Source organism: Orbicella faveolata, unplaced genomic scaffold, assembly GCF_042242905.1.
Source record: "Orbicella faveolata isolate gen_17 unplaced genomic scaffold, um_ofav_v1 contig_13, whole genome shotgun sequence".
In the NCBI taxonomy this organism is placed as follows: Eukaryota; Metazoa; Cnidaria; class Anthozoa; order Scleractinia; family Merulinidae; genus Orbicella; species Orbicella faveolata.
The window spans coordinates 5,870,579-5,891,275 of record NW_028301540.1 but is presented as its reverse complement, the minus strand read 5'-3'; the positions used below and the strand labels follow the sequence as shown (position 1 = coordinate 5,891,275).

The following is a 20,697-nucleotide window of genomic DNA, read 5'->3' as shown; positions in this document are numbered from 1 at the left end:
GAGAAACAAGGAGATAAAGATCAACTGTAAGTACGAAGGGGAACATGACCCGCCGAAAACACGTCGTCACCTTTGACCAAAAGATGTGAGTTAGTCAGCGATCTAACTTTGATCTTTCGGGCTCACCTTTGGCCACGCGGCCAGAAACTTTCGACCAAAAGTTAATGATAAGTTTCTACCGTTTTTACAGCGCGGGAAGAGAGTACACTCGTTACTCGCATGAATAGCGACGTGCTGGTTTTGATTCAAAAGTGTTTCTAAACAGACACACTCTCTCATACCTTGCAAGTACATTTTATTTCAATTCGCTTTGCATGTGTCTTTTACTCAAACGAGTTTTAACGGATTTTAAATTACAGCATTCAATCAGAGCCAACTTCATTACAGCACCAGATACATATTTTCTTCTGCAATATAACCTCGGTCTTCTTCTTGAACAACCTGTCAGCAATAAAGAGTTTAAGCAACTGAGATTCATTCCCACACTATCACAGCTTGACTCAAATTCGTTCCCTCTTTCAAAAAGTTCCTCTCAGCATCATTTCCAATTTCCTTTAAATATTCCTCTCCGAGGTTCCCGATGGAATTGGTGACACCCTCCGATTCGCTTACACCAGTGCCTGTGTTGCGTGACTGTCACGCCTTATTCAAAGCTGGCCGGGCGCAGGTCGTTTAGATGGTCGGGCATAATGTAGGTGATATCATCCCATGGGTGTCTGTACAAACCCATCTTTAAACGCTTCTGATCTAAGTAATGACCTAAGAAAATTGAAAACTGTGTTTTAGCAACCTGTGTCAACATTCAAATTCTCATGAGCCGTTTGTTATGGGCGAATCTTTGCTGACGTCATTGTTTACATTTTTCCTCATTAACATACGACTTAGCGCATAGAAGGCATTACGCTAAATATCAATTGAGTATAAACATCTAAAGGGCTTGTGAAACTTTGTCATTGGTGACATTTTTGGCTCTTTGGGTGTAATATTCGAGGAGAAATTGGCTTTCAAAAACAAAGCTGCAAACTTTCTGAGTGGTAAAAGCGCAAATGAGCTCATACATTCTTTGTATAATTTTGAATTTTTAAACCTCCGTCGCACAAAAAGTATTCAATACATCGGGCTCAAATTCCTTGAGACAGTTAATCGTGCTGTGTCCTTTCAATATTCAGAGCTAATCTTTTTGTAGCTCCATCAGAAACTGTATCACTTAAGCTAATGAGGCAAATATTGTAAACAAAGATTCTCCTGTTAGTTAAGGTATGTGTGAAAAGTATATCGAGATCCAGAGAATTTCAATAAAGGGACCTGTCGGATACAAACCCAAGTCCTCGTACCCAGTTTTTGTCAATCTTCTCCGAAGGGAATGTCTGGGTACCAGACTACCATGATGCAATACAACCGACCAGGTGATCAATATAGCTAGTACCAGCAGCGACTAACAGTGTTTCTGGGCCTGAACAAGCACTTGTTTTCTGAAACGTTGGAAGGCAACAGGAAAACAGACTTACCGATGAAACCAATCGATCTTCCCAAGACAAACAATCCGTTCAGTGCCCCAATCTCCACAAACTCGTCAGCTTCCTCTCTGAAACAGTACAACAACAGTTTCGTATTAAATATGAAGAAAACGCCCACTTTTCGTTTAGTCTACTACAAAAATAACGAAAAGAACTTCCGGGAATGAAACTGCAACAAACGTGGAAAAGCACTGATCATGAAAGTAGAAACTTCCTGTTTTTCAATATGCTTACAACAATGACAACGACAACTTTTCGTTGTGACAACAAAGAGAAGTGAAATTCTTAGTAGTTTCAGTGTCTGCGGTTGAAACTGCAAGAAACATGAAAATGAAGGCGTCAGAAACGAGACACAAACACAGCATGTCACAAATAAAAAATGTAATTGAAATCCTCACTTTTCTTTCCCTAAAGTAAATCTAACAAGTGTTCAACTCTTCGCTCTGTTTCCAATTTCTCTAAAAAACCGCTTGCTGATACTGGACAGCAGGTTCAGTTATTTCCCAGCGCTATTGTAGATCGAAGGTCAGAAGACAAGAAAAACGAAAAGTAAAGAAATACCTTGTGAAAGCTCCACAGTGACGCAGTAAGTCCACAAAGGCGGCGCCAATACAGCCGTCGACATTGAGGATAAGATTTGGCTTCTGTTAAACAGAGGTTAAATTTCACCGTTAGTAACCTAAGCTGTTAGCTGTAAGCAAAGTACCCTGCTTTCAATTTTCAAACCGGATAATTTAATTATTTCGTTGAGAGCAACTCAACGTAGTGACAAAAGTTCTTCCTATCTTGTGAATGGAAGGAACCCAGAATTTGGGAACAGAATAAGGAGAAATATCTGGGTACACTGAAAAACTTTGCCTCAGCGAACCCAGTCAAAAATCGGGGAAAACAAAACTAGTGGGAATCTGAGCAGAGAACATAGAGACTAGAAAAACCTAGGATCTTGGACATGACTAGGGAGAAGTGGGATTGGCGGAAGGGGCGTTCAACCCCTGGGGGAAGCAGTATCCCTAGGATTCAAATAAGCAGTATAACTGTGGGACTCTCTACGGACAACAGGAATCTTAACTCTTTCTCTAGTGTAAAGGTACCTTAGACGTGGTGATCTTCTCGACTTCTATGGCGTAATCCATGACAGTGGTGGTGGGAAAATGTTTCTTCACAAATTCTTTCAAAATCACCACACGCATGTCGGGATTGTTTAGCTGAAAGAAGAAAAAAAACACAAAGAACATCGAATAAAATTAACGTCTCATTGAGAAGTTTGTATTAAAAAGAAATCCTTACCTAAACTTCCTGTTTCTTTGACACCTTCCGATACTGCTCTAATTCTCGACACAGACGACGGAAATTTTAGACTGTCTGCTGAATTTGTCAGCAATGGGCTTTTCTCCATAACTTAACAGGCTCATTGCTGCATCACGGAAAAAATAACAATTCTATTTCCTGACTTCCCCCAGAACAGAAAACAATTTTCATCCACTATAATAAGACGGTCATCATAGGAAAATAGAAAACGTGTAACAACCTTCAATTAACAAAATTCCGTGACCTGGAAAAACAACTGAACCCCGCCAGTGACTTTTCCTGATCTCTAGCAACTCATCCCAGATTGAAAAACCAATCTGAAGATTGATTGTGCAATCGAAGCTAAGAGACAATGGGACAAACATCCCCATTTCGAAACTTTCATTCGTTCTTCGCCCATTAAAAGCAACATTGCAAGGCGTTATAAATAGAGAGAGCGATACGACATGATAGCGAATTGTACACGCAAGAAAAGACAGGTTTTCCTGGACCTTTTATTTCCCAAAATATCTCCACCCGAGATCAACATCGGGGAACCTGTTCGCAGAGTACTTACAGACTTCACCCGATGTCCAATGCCCATGATGAGCTGTCCTTTCTTTCTCATGTCATTCACGAATTCCATGGGCGCCTGTCCACTGTCCACGCCGTGAGAAAACAGCCGAGCAGCTGCGTCTAATGCTCCGCCGAATCTATCGCCCTGAAAACACAAACGTCCATAACCGGCTTAGGCATAGATCACACTAGTGACATCAGTAACGACATTAACGAAATAACGAAATAGTAGCTTTATCGAGATAAAAGCGTAAGGAAAAGATCAGTATTTTTTTTTCCTTATGTCGTTATATTCATGTTGTTATGTTGCTTTTATGTAACTATGTCACGTTGTTCACACTACCAAGATAACGACATAACGTCCTTCTTAGGTCGTTATGTTTATGTCGTTATGTCAATAGTGTGAACCAGGCCTTACTGGAGTACCTTATGGTAATTAACGGAAATCTTGTACAGCTCGCGTGCTGGATAAGGTTAAACAGGCAAATTCTGCCAGACGATATACACTTGCAGAATCATCATTTCACATTTAAGAAGTGGAACTCAAACAGCTGGCAAAGGAAGACAATCGCACCACCCTTGTTTGGTTTTAATCACGATTAAAGTGCGCAGATACCAACATTTTCAAGGCCTAGGGTAGGAGAGGGGGTGTTATATATGTTACATTAAGCTCCTTGAAAACAACACCCAAAGAGTTTCCAGGTCCTACTGACCAATAAGAAATTGAAATTGACCACTAAACGTTTAGAAGTATAAAAATAATGATAAAAAATATCTCAATGGCGTGTTTAAGAATCGCAGTGATTATGTAACAGCCAAGAAGAGGTAACGGCAGACTCGTCGAGAGTACCCTAAAAGATGCCAGTGCTACGACATTTAAGGTGTTCGGATTACGGGTAAGGTTTAATCGTTTACTTTGAAATACTTACGATTGTAAGGAGACCAGACACCAGGGAAGATATCAGGTCCTTGCCAGCTCTAGCTGTCACGATTGTGTTATGTGCACCTGAAACGGCTGTGCGTGACATAAGAAGAAAAACTTGCGTTACAAAAGCGAAAATAATTTCCTTACCTCTTTCTCTGAACAAATCCGGTAATTATCAGGAAAACAAAATCATAAGCTAGGTCATAATCACTTCGAGAAAAAAACGCGACTACACACGGTAATTTGAGAGTTGTCCTTCGTTGCATGACACTCGTAGTGTGCTATAAGAATTACGTCTACTGCGTGACACTAACCTGGTCCGTGATCAGCAGTTATCATGAGGCACATCTCAATAAATTCACTTGCGTAGAGGGGTAATCTGGTGACGAGACAAACGATAATCGAGTCAGAGCGCCTTTGCCCTATATTTCTTCATGTTGGGTAAGTAAAAGTAAATAGATGAGGTTACAACGTAAACACGAATTGAGCAAACGTACTTTCTTTGGAACCATAAAAGACCCAAAACTCCTCCAACGCCGATGTCCTCCTGCAAGATATGAGTCAAGGCAACAATTGTCATAAATTGCACCTAACACCTTTTTACCGTCTTGACGTACAGAGCCACATTGGCTTAGCATGCCTTCACCTGCGACAGCTGGCAATCTCGTTGCCAGAGGCCGCGATACACATGGTTAGCAATAAAAAAACTCAAGACTTGGCGAAATTGGAAGATAAGCATGAGCCAGCATTACTTGCAGCGGTTACCCTCTCTACGCATGTTAAGGAAATGTTTTAGAACTTGAACACATGGGCACAATCAAACCAGCTAGAGGATTTTCTGGTACCGGTTTTTGATTTCGAACCGGAGCGACAAGCGTGCGGTCAGCGGTGACCGAAAACGCGCGAGTCCTGGAGACGAGATTGCGAGAGATAGTTGTTTCAGTAGCTTTGGGTAGGTGGGTCGGTTGTGTGATTTCTGGTTGGTACAAAAGTCCAATCCTAGTCTCTCTTACAGGAGATACATTTGATGATTTTAAAACCATTTAGAGTGTCTGACATCTATTGCCTCTCGTTTGACGATTTCTGCATTAAAGAAAATTTTAAAACGTCCGTACCTTGAACACCTCCGTAATGGGCATACCAGCATACAAGAGTTCCGCTCCTCTCTCGTCACAGATACTCGACATGAACGAAGACGGTTTGCGGATCAAACCAAGCTCCTGCAAAAATAGAACAAGCAGAATTTAAATAAGTTAAATCAATTAGATACATGTATGTAAAACATTAATGTATGCAAAGTGTTCTTCACGCAAGGAAGGGATGAACTGCACGTCGTCCCAAGTGAGAAACGCGTACAAAGTCAAGTAGCCTTGTACATAGGCTGCACTTCAGTAGCTTTAGCCCATTGGGAGTACTGCTACTGCTACCCTTTCATGGAAGTGACCCCCTTCTCCTTCCAGCACTTTTGCATTCTCTCTGCATTCTCTCTCATTCAAAAAAATTAACATTCTTAATCAAACCTGCCTGTTTTCATTTTCTACTCACCTGCGCCCAAGAGTAATCCATAGGAACTGTGGGTGGATTCTTCTCTGGTTTGGGAACAATCGTCCCATCTCTCACTAAAACTTCATAAACTTCCCTAAACAAACAAAGTAAAAAGGAAAGTTACAGCGTGTTTTCAGGGTCGGGTAGCAGCTCTCGTAAGGTCTCACAAGAATGGCTTGATACCCTTGAGAGGACAATAGAACAAACAACAGAAACAATGTCCCTAGCCCCAAAACAATAACAGTTCCTAACAAGCAAAAAAATTACGAGCTTGCGAGAGCTGCTACGCTTTCTCTGGCTGCCACAAGAGACGCTAACCAGTTCACATACTCTGTTAACAAGAGTATTTAGCGTTTTTACACTGTAAACGCTTATCTTTTACATTGCACGAACAACCTTTTTTCTATAGCGGCCAAAAGAAAACATGTAAATAAAATGTCAAGTGTTCGTGTTTCGAGTGCCCTTACTGTAAGAGGTACTCACATTTCTAAGTAAACACAGTTTGCAACTTTTTAAGCCATCAAAAGGAATTTATAATCAACTGTTATCAATGGCGTGGAGAACACAAATAAGACGTGACTTACTTGATCATATCAAACAGAGAATCAAAACTGTCTGGTACATAAGCACCTGCCTCTTTCAGAGCCTGTGGGTGAATTACAGTAAAGTGAGTTAGTGTCTACGGAAAATACCCGGCATTCAAAGGGCCACTGGAACCCAGGCTCCCATCAACTAACTTGGGTAATCGCAGACAATAGGCCAGTTTCGATATATTAAAATTCTAACCAGGGGAATAGAACAAGAGAAATCGTGTCGAGTTTGTAGGAAGAATAATTTATATCTATTGTTTTATTTCCTAAGTCTAGGAGTTTGAAATATCAAAACTGGCCAATTAATTTCCAGCTAGGGGCAAGCCCCATTACCGGGCAGGCAGCACACAAAGTATCAAGATTCCCCCACCCCAACCCATTAGCTGTGAAGGCTCGCCCAACGCATTGTGCTTGCTCACCATTTTGTCACGTTAGTCTATTACACACGACTCACGCTAGACTCTCAAGCAATCTGATAAGTTACCTAACAATTTACCAAGTGCCTGTGGATTTTGTCAAATTAAAGAGCATTTCATAAGAACTGTCCTGCAATATTTTACGTTTAGTTTGTGAATTCATTAAAAAAAACTTACGTTGTTCTTGGCGACTGCTGTTTCGTTTTCACCATGAGCACTCGCTCCAGCGTGACCGAACTGCACCTGAGGGACGAAGACAATAGAGAGGAGGCAACATTCACCGACTATTTGCGACAAATTTCTTTTTACATTACCTCTGAAAATTCTCATCAGAAAATAACACAAGACGACTGGGTACGAGTTAACGCAGGAATAGAACCCAGTCTACCCACCTCCGACGTGAACATTCCTGCGCATGTCCCGATACACCACACAACGACAGGCTTGGTAACCTCGCCACTCTTTATGGCCTCGCAAATCTTGTATTCCTCAGTACCACCAACCTGGTATCAAAAGAACATCAGAGTTGAGTCGAGGGAATTTTTATGGTCGCAACTATTCATTCTAACGCGAACAGAAAATGTACCTCTCCAAGAACCACGATCATTTTGACATCCGGGTTTTCTTGATATCTCATCACGTGATCCATGAACGTTGTACCCGGATACCTGTCACCGCCAATGGCCACGCCCTCGTACACACCATTTGTGGTCCGCGAGATGATGTTGTTGAGTTCATTGGACATGCCGCCGGATCGAGACACGTAAGCAACGCTGCGAAGCAAAACAAGAATTTCTTTATTTCATAACCGGAAGGTCCAGTTCAACACCTCAGGCTAACGTTTAACAGTGTGGTAATTTTCAAGTTCTACTTAAATATTTTCTGCGGTTCAAAACGACGCTTGGCGTTAACCCTGGCAAAATGGACTCGCAAGGAGTCACATGTAGTCGCAAGTTGAACTTGCGTAGAGAAGACTTAAGTTGGGTGGCCAAACCGACTCGCAAGTAAACGCATGTCGCATAGCACATTTCAAGGCAGAAATATGCTGCATTTCATTGACTGAAAGATTGCTATAACAACGAATAGGCGTCACTCAGCTCGCGTTGACTTGGGTTGGGTAGCCAAACGGAAAAAATTTGCGTCGACTTGCGTGCAAATTTGATTTCGACCAAAGTGCGCGCCAGTCATCGCAAGTCAACGCAAGTGCACGCAAGTCCTGGTCAAACGGAGTCGCAAGTAGCCCCGAGGTTTCAACTTGCGTCTACTTGCGAGTCCGTTTGACCGCGGCTTTAAAAGCTTTCACATTCCAAAACTAGTTTCACGAGATCTTCACATGAAATGGAGGTCATGGGTTTGAATCGACCATCCGTTCAGTTTTTATGTTGTCCACGCTCGATCGATATGAAGGTTTCTAACCCTCAGACGATTTCATGTACATCGCTATTTCGTCTTGTCTTAACATTTGCTCACCTTCCTGGTCGATAAAGTTTTGATGCCAAAATGTTGTCCAACATGCCGCCAGTATTACCGATTTTAAAACAGCCAGGCTTGATACCTCCAACCTGCAATCGACAAATACGTGAATTATGACACAAATATCAGAACACTCACAGACAACACGTGTAGCAACACATTTTCTCCACGTGTTATGTTATTAAGATATGTTTTTGGCGCCAACCGCTCTACAAATAAGTTTTGCGAAGGTTTAGGAAAGAAATAGGCATGTGTTTCATGTGTACTTACCGTTGCTGGGCCAATAATAGTTATTCCCAATTCTTTAGCTTTTCGGTTCAGTTGCCTGGTCTTTGCTTCAGGAATTCCTTCAGCAATGATGGCGATCGTGCGAATCTGCAAATGGCAACAACAGACTTAAAAAATCTCTAAAAATCTTTTTTTTAAAAAAAAACACTGAAATTAACTGCTGGTAAGGCGTACTTGTGGAAACTGCATGGCTTCAAGAGTTGCATCATAAGCCGAGCGCAGCGAGGCAAAGTTGATCATAACATCGGCATCTGGATGTTTGTTCATGGCTTCGGACATGTCTTTGTACACTGCAAAAAGAAACCGTCAGAGCGTTCAATACTTGCGAAACAACATAAAGGGGGGCTTAGATTCCTTAGCAAATGACTGTAGTTTTGGGTCAGTTTGATTCAAATTCCAACAAACCTGGAATCATGATTTCTTTATGTCCATAGTAAAATTTTTGACGGTGATTTCCACTGCAACACAACCAGCAAGAAAGTTTTTTAAAATTCCTCCTGAATTAAGGTACTCGTAAACGTTCTCTACAAGCAATTCAAATGCTTTCTATTTGTCTTGCATGGGCGGGTAAAAAACGAACCGTTTACACTCGAGCTCTAACCATAGTTTATATATATTTACTCAGCAAATCAGGTTAATATCCCAAACCAATCGTGATGAACTGGCTTACCATTAACTATATATTTCCCGCCCTTGACACGTGGTTACACGATTTCCCGCATGTTTTCCACATGTTTAACACGTGTATCCTGCATACGCGCTTTCCCATACACTTTTTCCGCGCAAAATTTCCCGCAAGCGAACAGGCATACATTTTCCCGCGTTAATTGCAAAAAAAAAAAAAAAAAAACCTGATTTCCCGCACTTTGCTGGTGGCACAACTTTTTGGTTCAAAGCTTTTATTGCTTTATTGCAAAATTTTGCCTCTGAAGCCTCTTTGGTATCGCAGTGTATTTGCCTAAGCGGTTACTTTCGGTTTTTGAGAGGCCGCTCTCGGAAATATGGATAAAAATCATATTTTATTGGCACGCAAGTAAAACACAACAAATTTTCTCACCTGAAGGGGTAGACCATAGCGGCTACTGATGGTCTCTTTCTCTCACAAACATAATCAAAATCTAACATGCCCTGCAATTAAATGAAGTGGTGTTAGGTTCGTTAAAAGAATATCCTAACAGCATCGAGACACCATCGTGTATTTCCGAAAATTACCCGACATTATCCGAAGTTAAAGTTTGACCAGTAACACTTCCGAAAATGACCCGAAGTGAGTAACAAAGATGAAGTAGTTTCCGACCACGTAACGATTACTTCATAAGCTTTGTGAGGTTTTCCTAACAACTCTAGCTATGTAAGCCTTACTGTCAAGCTCTCAAACTAAAAATTAAACACTAAATTAAAACTTACTAACCATGACAGAACTGCACGGGTTTACGTTCTAAAAGGCTCAAGCTTAATAATTTTAATAACACGCATTCAAGCAGATACAGACATTGCTAATATACGTATTTTCACGCATACCTGAACAGCTCTGGCTTGCAGACCCCAGATAATCGTTCTGGTCTCGCAGGTGAATAAAGCCGCTTTCTTCCCTGCTGCAGCCTTGCGGCTTTCTTCTGGTGAGGGTTTTTCATCGGGTGTTTTCTCAGCGCCATCTGACATGTACACTGTGTGTTTACTACCTACACTTGCAGAACCCTGCACAAGAAAAATAAATGTAAAAGAGTGTTAAGTAAAACAGGGTCTTTTAGGAAACCAACTGAACCACAAGCTGAAAAAAATGCTTGTGCAGTTGTTGAATTTTTGATAGATCGAGAAGTTTCCGTGGACAGCAAACCTACAGTAGTGGCAAAAGTTAATCATGAGGAAATTAATCAAAAAAACAAACAAACAAGAAAGATACAACAAAGAGTGCAAGTTCGTACTTTGTTCTGAGCTGTAAAGAACATGTTTGCTGCTGCATTTGAGTCGAAGCCAACTTCTTTGGGAATCTCTCTCTTTCCCAGAGCCATGCCGACAATAGCTGTCATGTGAGTCTCTGTTCCAAACACGTGCATAGGGAGTCCTAAACTGTCACCTGTAAAGACAGTCACGTGTAAAGTAAACAGGAAATGCTTGCGGTCGACACCTCCCATGAGTCAAAGTTATGTCATGGCTATCATTGATAGGGGCATAAAAAGTACGTGTCGGATCAAGAGGTCCATACCACCAGAACTTATTGCAGTATCCATACATTGAGCAACTAGGAGTATTGCGTGGGGAGAGGTACTGTGAGAGTTAAGTGTCTTGCCCAAGAACAACACAGTGACCCTGGCCATGTCGAAAAACCAGACTGGTTGATCCAGAGCCCTGTGTCCAGAGTCCTGGTAGGCACGGTGGCCTCATGGTTAGTGGGCTCGTTTCCGAATCAAGCGGTCCGAGCCCTGGCCGGGGACATTATGTTGTATTCTTGGACAAGACAATTTACTCTCACAGTGCCTCTCTCCACCCAGTTGTGTAAATGGGTACCGGCGAACTTAATGTTGGGGGTAACAACGACAACAACAACAAGGTTTATTTGAACTGTAAAATTAGCTTAATTACTAATTAATAAATGGACTAGCATCCCATCCAGGGGGGAGTAGAAATACACCTAGTCACTTCATGCTACAGAAACCAGGATAGGCTCCAGCCTGGTGGGCCACTTGGCTCGTATACAGACTTTTCCTTTATCTTTTACCTGTGTGCTAACCCTTAGGCCAGCTTGTCTTCTACGTTATGGCCCTAGACACAAACTATAAATAGTGGAAGAGCTTGATAAACATATCAGTCTCACTGTGAAACTCTGCAGGGCTTTTGCTAGTAACAGGCAAATTTACTCTTTGATTTGAAGTTTTTGTAAGGGGCCATGCATTAATTAAAAAGGTTTTTTTTCCCTGATACTGCTTCAGGGCCATGGCCCTGTTGTGGGGTTGAGTTTTGAAATGCCAATCCATTGCAAGTTGCTACCTGGCATTGTGCCAGGTTGCCCTAATCCCTGGGTGGAAAGACGCAATGTTGTAAATTTCATGCAATTATGATTGTGGTTATGACCTTGACTTAGCAACAGAGCATGTCAGGTTACTCATGTACACATACTTTAAACCACAAGTCAATCAGTTGCCCTTCATACCTACTTCCCTCATGACTCGGAGACCTTCTTGGTAGTTTGGTCCTCCTCTCCGTACATATATCTGTACTTTGTGTTCCAAGAGCTTCCTCTGATATTCCTGAAGGGCTTTCACTATGCCCTGTAAAATGACGGACAGAGGAAATGAAGAGAAGGAAACTGAAATACATAATAACTAGTAATAAGGCATTTACTATACCAGTTGCCATGAGATGCCCACGGACAATCAATCATTACAGTGAAACTATTGGGACTTCACCAAAAATTATCTGACTCTGGAACCTTGAATTAAAATTTCTGTAGCATTAAGCGACAAGAAATGTTTCTACACCCATCCCCCAACTAGGTGGTATGTTTGTTCAACGTGGGGTTTAAGTTCCCAGTTCCCATTTATTCAATGTGCTGTGCACTTGGGTGGAAAGAGACAGAAAGTATGTCCCCCAAGAACAAAACACAGTGAACACAGCCAGAGCTTGAACATGGATGACACCATCCAGTGTCCAGTACTCTAACCATTACATCACCATGTCTCCCTAAAAGACTGTACAGATTTCATGCATACCTTGAATGTTGCTGACACATTGGTGAAGTTTGCAATACCCCCACCAATGATGAGAATTTTTCCTGTGAAAGAAAATAGTTTTAACAACTATACTACAGTGGGATTTCAGTCGTCGCACTACTGCGAGACTTTATCTTACTGACTTGTGGTGAGCTATTTCCCATGAGACACGTCAATGCCACACAACTTTAGAAATTCTAAACTTTATTGACAGACAAATAGAACATAGCTGAGTGTACATTTAAGTTGCAAACGTAGTTCACGAAAGCAATTGTTTAGTACCAACTGTAGGAGCTCTATTTACTTAGTTATACTAAAGAAAGAAACAGACTGACAGCTGGCTTACCATCAGGTCTTGGTGGACCCTCAGTCATAAGTTTGAGTATTGTCTTGGCATACTCATACGTCTGCGATTCTGACGGAGCACCAGAATATTCGCCATAATTTGCTAGTTCAGAAGCACCACCCAGGTCACACACAGTGTCACTAAGTTGAAGTAAAAATGAGTATTGTTACTATTTCAGTGACAAATAGAGGGGCTGAAAAAACTGAGAAAAATTAATTCATCCTTGATGATCTGAATTAGACTTCTTTTGCTTGAAAACACAAAGAAGAACACAAAACAAGTGAGCAGTCATGAGCGTGCAAGCGTGATATGTGATGCCACAAGTTGCAAGTAGCGCAAGCGTCACATCTTCTGGTGCCCATGCTACTCTTGGCTCACTGCATCACTGCTCCCTCCTCACACGTCACGCTCAAAGTCATGTTTGCACCCTCAGTTGTTTCCTCCCCATGGATTTCCAGAGAATGCTAGCAGTCTAGAACTGACTATGAAGCTGGCACTCTCTCCTAGATTACGAGCAGCTTGATCCTGTTTTCATAAGCAAGCACTGCTGCTCTCAAGTCCAGTGCATGGATGATTAGATCACTGCCATTTTTTGTCAACTCCATCCAAACCTAAACCCACCTGTACACAACAGATGCACCTCCTCCAGCAACCATGGTCCATATCCGACCTTTGCTGTTCAGGATTGTCAGTTTAAGAGAAGCTCCGCTCTTAGCATCTAGTTCAGCAATGTATGCCTCCTGATTATAACCAAATCAAAGAGGAACATCAAATAAACTTTTCGCCAGTTTTATTGACATAAATGACTTCTCATACTTTTTGATAACGTAGGTTGAGTTGTTATACTTCAATACTTAAATAACAAGGTAAATTCCTCTCAAGTGGTGAGTTGCAGTCTTAAAAAAAAAAATCATGGCTGCGATGGAAGTGAAAGCTGGGCCAAAGCAATTTTCCTGTATAACGTACATGTACATGTCTGAAATAAAACTTCTAGAATATATTGTAGAGGATAATTGACTTCCTTTTTGCCAATTTGTTTTGTTCCACACAGCATGCAAAACTTTAATGTCTTGAGACCAATAGTCCAGGACTAGTGGACTTTCCAATAATTGGACAAGTGGAATCTGTCCTTGCATGGCTAAATGCCTGAAAGGCAAGTGAAATTTTTTTGGGGAGGGTTTTTGAGGAAATTTAAATTACAGATTGAAATACTTAGCCGTAAGATATTAAATTATGTTTAGCACTGATTTCATTTTTCATTGATTAATCATGCAAGCAAGAAAGTTTAGGAACTGCTATAAGTGCATGGCAAAAACATTCTGGCTTCTAATACATCATAGGTTACGGTTTCTTAACAGGCAGCTTGAAATTGGTTTTCTTTGTGCCCAAGTGCTCCAGATTTATCTTTTGAGGGAGGAGACTGGGGACAATTCCGGTGTTCTTACCTCTGGATATGCCTCTCTTCCAAATGGAGGAGGAAAGTCGATATCTCCCCATTTTGTTTTACACATGAACTCTGCAGTCTGGTCCAACTTGGCGGCAAGATCAAGAACATGTACTGACTCACCAACAACCACTGAAAAAGAACATTGATGTCACAAACTAAAACTTAACTTGAATGACCTAGTGCCTTAGTGATCCCAGGGGGTTAGAACACAATCATATCTAGTAGCAAGTCTGTATCACTTTCAACTTCTTCCAAACTTTCAGACACATGCAAGGTACTAGTTTCCTATTTCTGTTAGAAACACTTATTCACATCTACAAAAATGTTTGGCTGGATTCTCACAATGCTGAAGCACAGCTTTGAGACAGCTGGAAGGCACATTTTTTTCTGTAGAAATATTAATTAGCTATAAAAATAGATCTAAGATAGGATATTTTTCAGAAACATTATAAAAAGGTAAAAAAGCTCAAAAGCTAGACAACATTTCAACGTTTTCACAACATCATTATCAAGTCAAAAAGATAAGAAATTACAAATCTTAAAATACTTATAAGAACAATGGTTGCTAGACTAGTATAGAAGTAGTAACAAAGAAAATGCTACTAGTTTAAAAACAAAAAGTTTCGCATGTATTGAGTCCATCTGGGTATTCAAAGTAGGCTTGAGTTTCTTGATGTAAAGCATTTAGAAGTTTTTTATAGCTAAATGTTTTTTTTAAAATATTAATTAATTATTTTTTAAAAAAACATACTTAACATACCTAGAGGATTTATTTCAAGGTAAGTAAAGTACAGGTTGGTGTAAAGTTGAAACAAGTCATGGATAAAGGTAGCAAGTAATCTGTGAACAAAAAAATTGCATCACCATCATGATCAAATGGAAAGAAATAACAAAGACTACGTAAATTAGATATTGGATGTGCTACTTACAGCAGACAGTTAACACCTGATTGGGATAAATCTTACATAAAACCTTCTCACGATGATAGCAATACAATTTCGAATAAGCAGCTAATTTATAGCCTGCAAGAGCATCCAGTTTTTTCCGTTCTTGTTTCACGTGCCGGTGCATGAAGCAAGAGCCAAAAAAAGCAAATGCCCTCCATGACATAACAATTAGTTAGAGTGCTGTTATTGTCAAGAACTTTCCCATACTTTTTCTTTTGTTGTGGAACATTTTGCATGAGCTTTTTCTCAACCAATTCAACTGTGACTTTGTCTTGAAGGCCAACCTCAAGTTTAACAGCCTACAAAAAAAAAAAAACAACAACAAATATTGACATTCATTAATTTTAAAAAAATTATGCAACGTATAATTTTTGCATGTATAAGTTGATAGCACTTTAATATACAATGTTGCTCTTACTGTGGTAACTACAGTGAATAATATTATTATTGTACCTTGACTAATAATCACCTGACAGTGAAACATGGCAACATTAAAAAGTTTAGACACTTACTGGTATGTTTGTCTGGTTTTTATGATTTAATATAGGTTTTCCAAAAATTCATGCCTAAACCCAAATTAATCACATCAAAGCAAAACTTTTTTTCAAAAAAAAAAAAGAAAAAAAAAAAACACGAAAATTGGGAAGTGCATAATTCAAAAGAGCTTCAAGCCAAAGAACCGTTTTGGAAAGTAAATATACATGTATGCAGTTTTTGCACCATTGATCAAAGTTTTTGAAACCAACTTCTCAAACTCATTTCGTAATTGAACAAGTTTAGACAAAGGAAATCATGACCGTGGAGGTGTATGGATTTCTGATCTTAATTAGGATTGGATTTTTAATACTTTATCTCTCTTTTTCTCCTTAGTTTTTAGCTTGAAGTTCGTCAAAAATATTCAGGTACATGAACATTATATTTTTAACTCTCTTGTCGGTGTTTGGAAATATGGTCAAACACAGTATTTTGTGTTTGATATATTACATAAAGATGCCAAACATATCTTAATTATTTAAACTTGATTTATATACAGAATGGCATTGCTTGTACAGCACAAAACATATTAAAATACTTTACCTTGCTGTCCACATCGCCAATTTCAACACCACCCTCATGATGAAATAAGATTGTGTCACAGTCACGCTGTGCGTAGATACACACATAAAACTCTTCATTCTAAAAGAAGACAAAAAGGGATTCATTGTTATCATGTTATAATGACAGTTGATTAGTATAGAATACCCCAAAGTTCGAAAGGCAATCAGCACAATGGGGTCATTTGACTTGTACAGCTCCCAAACACTTCAAGTTTTCAATGTGTGATCGATTCATTAGGTCAGCAGTTAGTAAAAACACCACTGCCACTTAAAATTGAAATAATAAACTTAAGGAAAAATCACAATTAATTCTGTGAGTTGTAGTCAAATGATGATATTGTACAAGTCTGTTCTTCATGATGATGTGCCAACTGGCAGAGAACTAACATATTAAGCTCTAAGAAGGAAAATGGGAGAACATTAGCCAAAAGATTATTTTCACACATTAAGAGACTGCATTCCCTAATAAAGGGTTAAAGTTCCTTTGGTGATTACAGTGTATTTCACTTAAACATTTAATAACATTATCAATATTAGTATTTAAATATTTAATATTTAGACTTTGTCCTTTTTTTGTGACAGCAGTTTAAGGGGTATTTGTGAAGAAGAGCTCCCAAAACTGACTGTTGGTCAACTGTCAGCCAATGGGTTACCAAAAGGTTACAGACAATCTACAAAAATCAAAATCCCTTCTCAATACTGATCTACAAATCTGTCTATAGTGTACCTGTTTGTGTGGAACAAATGGCTCAATGATGAATCTTTTTAGTGGTCCGCTTGCAGCCCCAACCTGTCAATCAAAATAACATTACATACAAGCTAATCTGATTAAGGCAATCTTACAAAGACAGTTTTGTATTAGTGGCAGCTGACGAGGATTAACATCTCAGGCTTTAAAAGTAATCAAACTGTTGACTGACAAGCATACTGGAATCTCAATTCATTCAAACCCTGAATGTTTTTGAGCCTCTTAACTATTTGAAATAATATTTTTTGCTTCCTGGGTAAAAAAAAGCCTGCAGAAATTTTAATTTTACCTTCGATTTTTCAAACCAATTGATATTCCCCTTGGCTGCTCAAAAACTTGGGATTCCATTTAAAAAAATTTGTTTTTTTAACTTTTTGTTTCAATGTTTCTTCCAGCATTAGTTGTAGCAATTTAGTTGCTCATCAAGACATCACAGTCTACGTTTTTTTATGATCTTCTTTACTACTATCACTTGCCTACATGACAAGGTTTGATTTTTTGGCAGAAATTTGATCTTGGTCACTCCTTAGAGAGATGCATGTATTCGTAAAGTGGAGAGGGGTGTTAACATCTTTTACCCCTGCTTCCCGATAGGGTGCAGTGGTAGTTCTAGCTCCGGTTTCTGTAATAAATAGCATTTTCTGGGAGCGGGTTATCAGCCCGCCGCCCAACCCCCAACCTGGAGGACCAGGGGCTGTTCTTCGTCTGGCCTCTACCCTTCGACCAATCCGGCATGGTTAGACCTGCCAGGGAACAAAGTCCCCGCCGGCACAGCTCTCTGGGTCATGGAGACACACAAGCTTCACCACCACGGCAAGGTGTCAGCCCAAGGTGGAGAGGACCACAATGAAAAATGTCTCTATTAGTAACAGGAGATTTTCCAACGGTTTGTCATATATTGCCAGCGGGGATACTTGTATAAAGTGGAGATGATCACAAGGAAAAATATCACAATCAGCAACAGGAGATTTTCCAAGGATTTGTACTGTATAACAAAGACTGACCTGAATATCTTTGCCCATTCTCTCATCAATCCATTTTTTAGCTTCTTGTAAATTGACGTTAACTTTAATCAAGCCAAGCTTGCCTCGTCGCTTTATAAGCTGATCTGGCTTCACAACAAGTTTCTGAAAATTGATAATAAAGAAAATTAAGTGATTACGCTTCTCAAATTCCACATAAATGGTTTCGTTGATTCCAGTCAACTCAAGAGATTTTTTCACTGTCTTTTTTTTTATCAATGAGCTACTAGCTTGTGTTAGCTATATCTTTAAAAATGTATTACAGCTAGTAAAGTACTCCACTAAAGTGTACATGGCATAGTCAATAATTGAATGTTCAGAAATCAAACTCAATTGAACCCAGTAGGTAGTTTTGGTAGTTTTAGCAGTTTTAATTATTGTATATTTTATATTTTAGATCTGTGATATTTGTATTTCTTATTTTAGATTTTAATACTTTTTATTTTTATAGAGGACCTCCCTGAAAACCACGTATTTATGTGACCGGCGCTTCCTCTTTAAAGATTGTTTTTATTATTGTTGTTGTTATTATTATTATTATTATTATTATTATTATTATTATTATTATTATTATTATAACCCAATAGTTTGATTGAGTTTGGCAATCCAACAAAATTGAGCAACAAAGTTTGTGCGAGTTTAATTTCTGAACCAATAAAACTCAATAGAAAAAAAATGAACACAATCAAACTCAATCCATTAGATTGTGTCTGATTATTCGACAACCGAACACAACCCAATGGACTGCATTTGATCATGTTTGCTAAATAAATTTGCTTGAAAGGTCTTGTGATGTGGTCTGAAAAAAACAAATTTACATGAAAAACATGTATACCACTGATTGACATATCAATCAATATAATATATAAGACATAAGACATATCAATAATTGATATGTCATGTCAATTGTTTGTACATGTCAGTGACCAACACAAAGGCCTGTGTTACTTTGGTCACTGAGCACATTTCATCCACAGTTCCAAACTCTTAACTTAAATGAGAGATATAAGGTCTTATAAAGTTTTCAAACATAGTCAAAAATTTTGAATGGTGTAAAATTTTTGAACAGGCTTATTTTCAGACAAATAGTCGTCAGAAATTTAACAGCATCCAAGTTATTTGGGTTACTAAGTACCACCCCACCCCCTCCCCCCTACCAGCTCCCAGATGATTGCTAAACATTGTCCAAGAAACATCAGTACATTATGTCTGTACAATCCCAGACGATGGATGTCTCAATTGAAACCTGATGAAAAATCTGATAGTGTCTAAAACATGAATTATCCTGATATCAAAATCTTCAATAGAAATGCTGCATATCACAGCACCTAGGTCACAAAAATGGTGGATCTGCCTTGGAAGGACAATATAACAAGTAGTGGTGATAAAAATTATGCAATAAATTTGTTTGGTCTAGATGGACCTGTGGGTGGGTGGAATATTAGGGTGAGCATGATCAACTTACATTTCAGTTGTAGTGTACATTAAAATGTACCTTTCACTTTCTGAAAAGTATTTCAGAAAGGCTATATAGTTTTTCTTTATGGAAAGAATATAGCAGATATAATGCTTGCCATGCAGGCTCACTCTAATCCTGTACACAGCGTAATCAGCTTTTGTAACCTTGAATGACCTTTACATTTCTGTCATGCCACCATGTTCATTTCATAAGCTTGTCAATCAAAAACATGTCCTCTCAAAATTATAAGGATCGGATCGGAAGATTTGTACAATTTACAACACAACGATCGGATCAGGAAAAGATATATATGAACTTGCATAGTCGACATAAATTTTCCACGATTCTCAAATAAGCTCAAATTCGCTAAAAAGCGTACGTTTTATTATGATACTTGATTTATCGGGACAAAACAAGTAACGTGTACAGCTAGAAAGTCCAGACTTCAATTAAAAGAAAATTTTTGCCCGCAAGATGAAACTTAAAGCCATTAAATTATGTACAAAAGTAGCTTACCTCGCTTGCAATCCATGGATTTTCCTGTACAATTGCGTCCCAGTTTGTGTCATGTACAACTACAGTAAATTTATTTTTTACGTAGCAAGTGTTTTGAAAACACTTTGCAAGTAGCGACTTTCCATCGGTTTCGTAGATTGCCTTCGCCGACATCTTGTTTAATCAACGAGGGTTAACAGAGAAGAGGACGTTTTACGCGTATGGAAGGACGGAATGTGAAAAATCGCTGACAAAGCCAGAGATTTGTTGCGGTGTCCTGCTCAATGCATCGCTGGCAAGTCGAAAAGAATGCGCGGACATATGCTACCTCATTTGCATGCGTGTGCCATGTGGCAGACACCTCGCGTGACACAGGCGTGACAGCCACGTGAAGTGTGTGGCAAAGAAAAACAATTTTTTTTTGTTTCCAGATTTCCAGTGGAAAATGTGTGCGTCAGGCAGAGTTTGTGGGGAAAAAATTGTCCTGAATTGACTGAATTTGTGTAAACACGTCGTCCACGTACTGTACTTTACATGTAAAGTACAATTTCATGTCATGCAAGTTTTATGTGTAATTATAAATAGCGGAGCTCCGAAAGGAAAGGAAAGGAAAGGAAAGGAAAGGAAACCCATGAGTTGATTTTCTCATGGTTATCATGGCTAGCGGTATTGCTCGTTAGAGAGAAGGAAAGTTAGAAAACTTAAATTAAAATTCTATCTTTTCCTGGGTAAGCTTAATCGGGCTCTGAACAACCCATGTTTTATCAGAGTTTAAAACAGAAAAAGCGTGCTTTATTGTATTGTGTCTT

At 39.3% G+C, this 20,697-nt stretch overlaps 1 protein-coding gene across 1 annotated transcript; it reads right to left on the bottom strand.

Moving 5' to 3' along the window:
* Positions 1 to 278: 278 nt before the first annotated feature.
* On the bottom strand, positions 279 to 20,214 carry LOC110051904 (ATP-citrate synthase-like). Its single transcript, XM_020757992.2, has 32 exons — positions 19,910 to 20,214; positions 17,917 to 18,039; positions 16,892 to 16,954; positions 16,145 to 16,243; positions 15,275 to 15,366; positions 14,881 to 14,960; positions 14,119 to 14,249; positions 13,295 to 13,413; positions 12,674 to 12,813; positions 12,328 to 12,389; positions 11,769 to 11,886; positions 10,543 to 10,694; positions 10,139 to 10,315; positions 9,675 to 9,745; positions 9,023 to 9,075; positions 8,792 to 8,907; positions 8,600 to 8,704; positions 8,327 to 8,418; positions 7,443 to 7,629; positions 7,249 to 7,359; positions 7,034 to 7,099; positions 6,435 to 6,496; positions 5,851 to 5,944; positions 5,421 to 5,525; positions 4,803 to 4,852; positions 4,620 to 4,684; positions 4,310 to 4,395; positions 3,382 to 3,525; positions 2,609 to 2,722; positions 2,079 to 2,161; positions 1,509 to 1,585; positions 279 to 759 (listed from the first exon to the last, which is right to left on the bottom strand). Exons 1-32 carry the CDS (start codon positions 20,060 to 20,062, stop codon positions 644 to 646), a joined length of 3,306 nt encoding a protein of 1,101 aa, XP_020613651.2. The 5' UTR covers positions 20,063 to 20,214; the 3' UTR covers positions 279 to 643.
* Between the last annotated feature and the right edge of the window lie 483 nt (positions 20,215 to 20,697).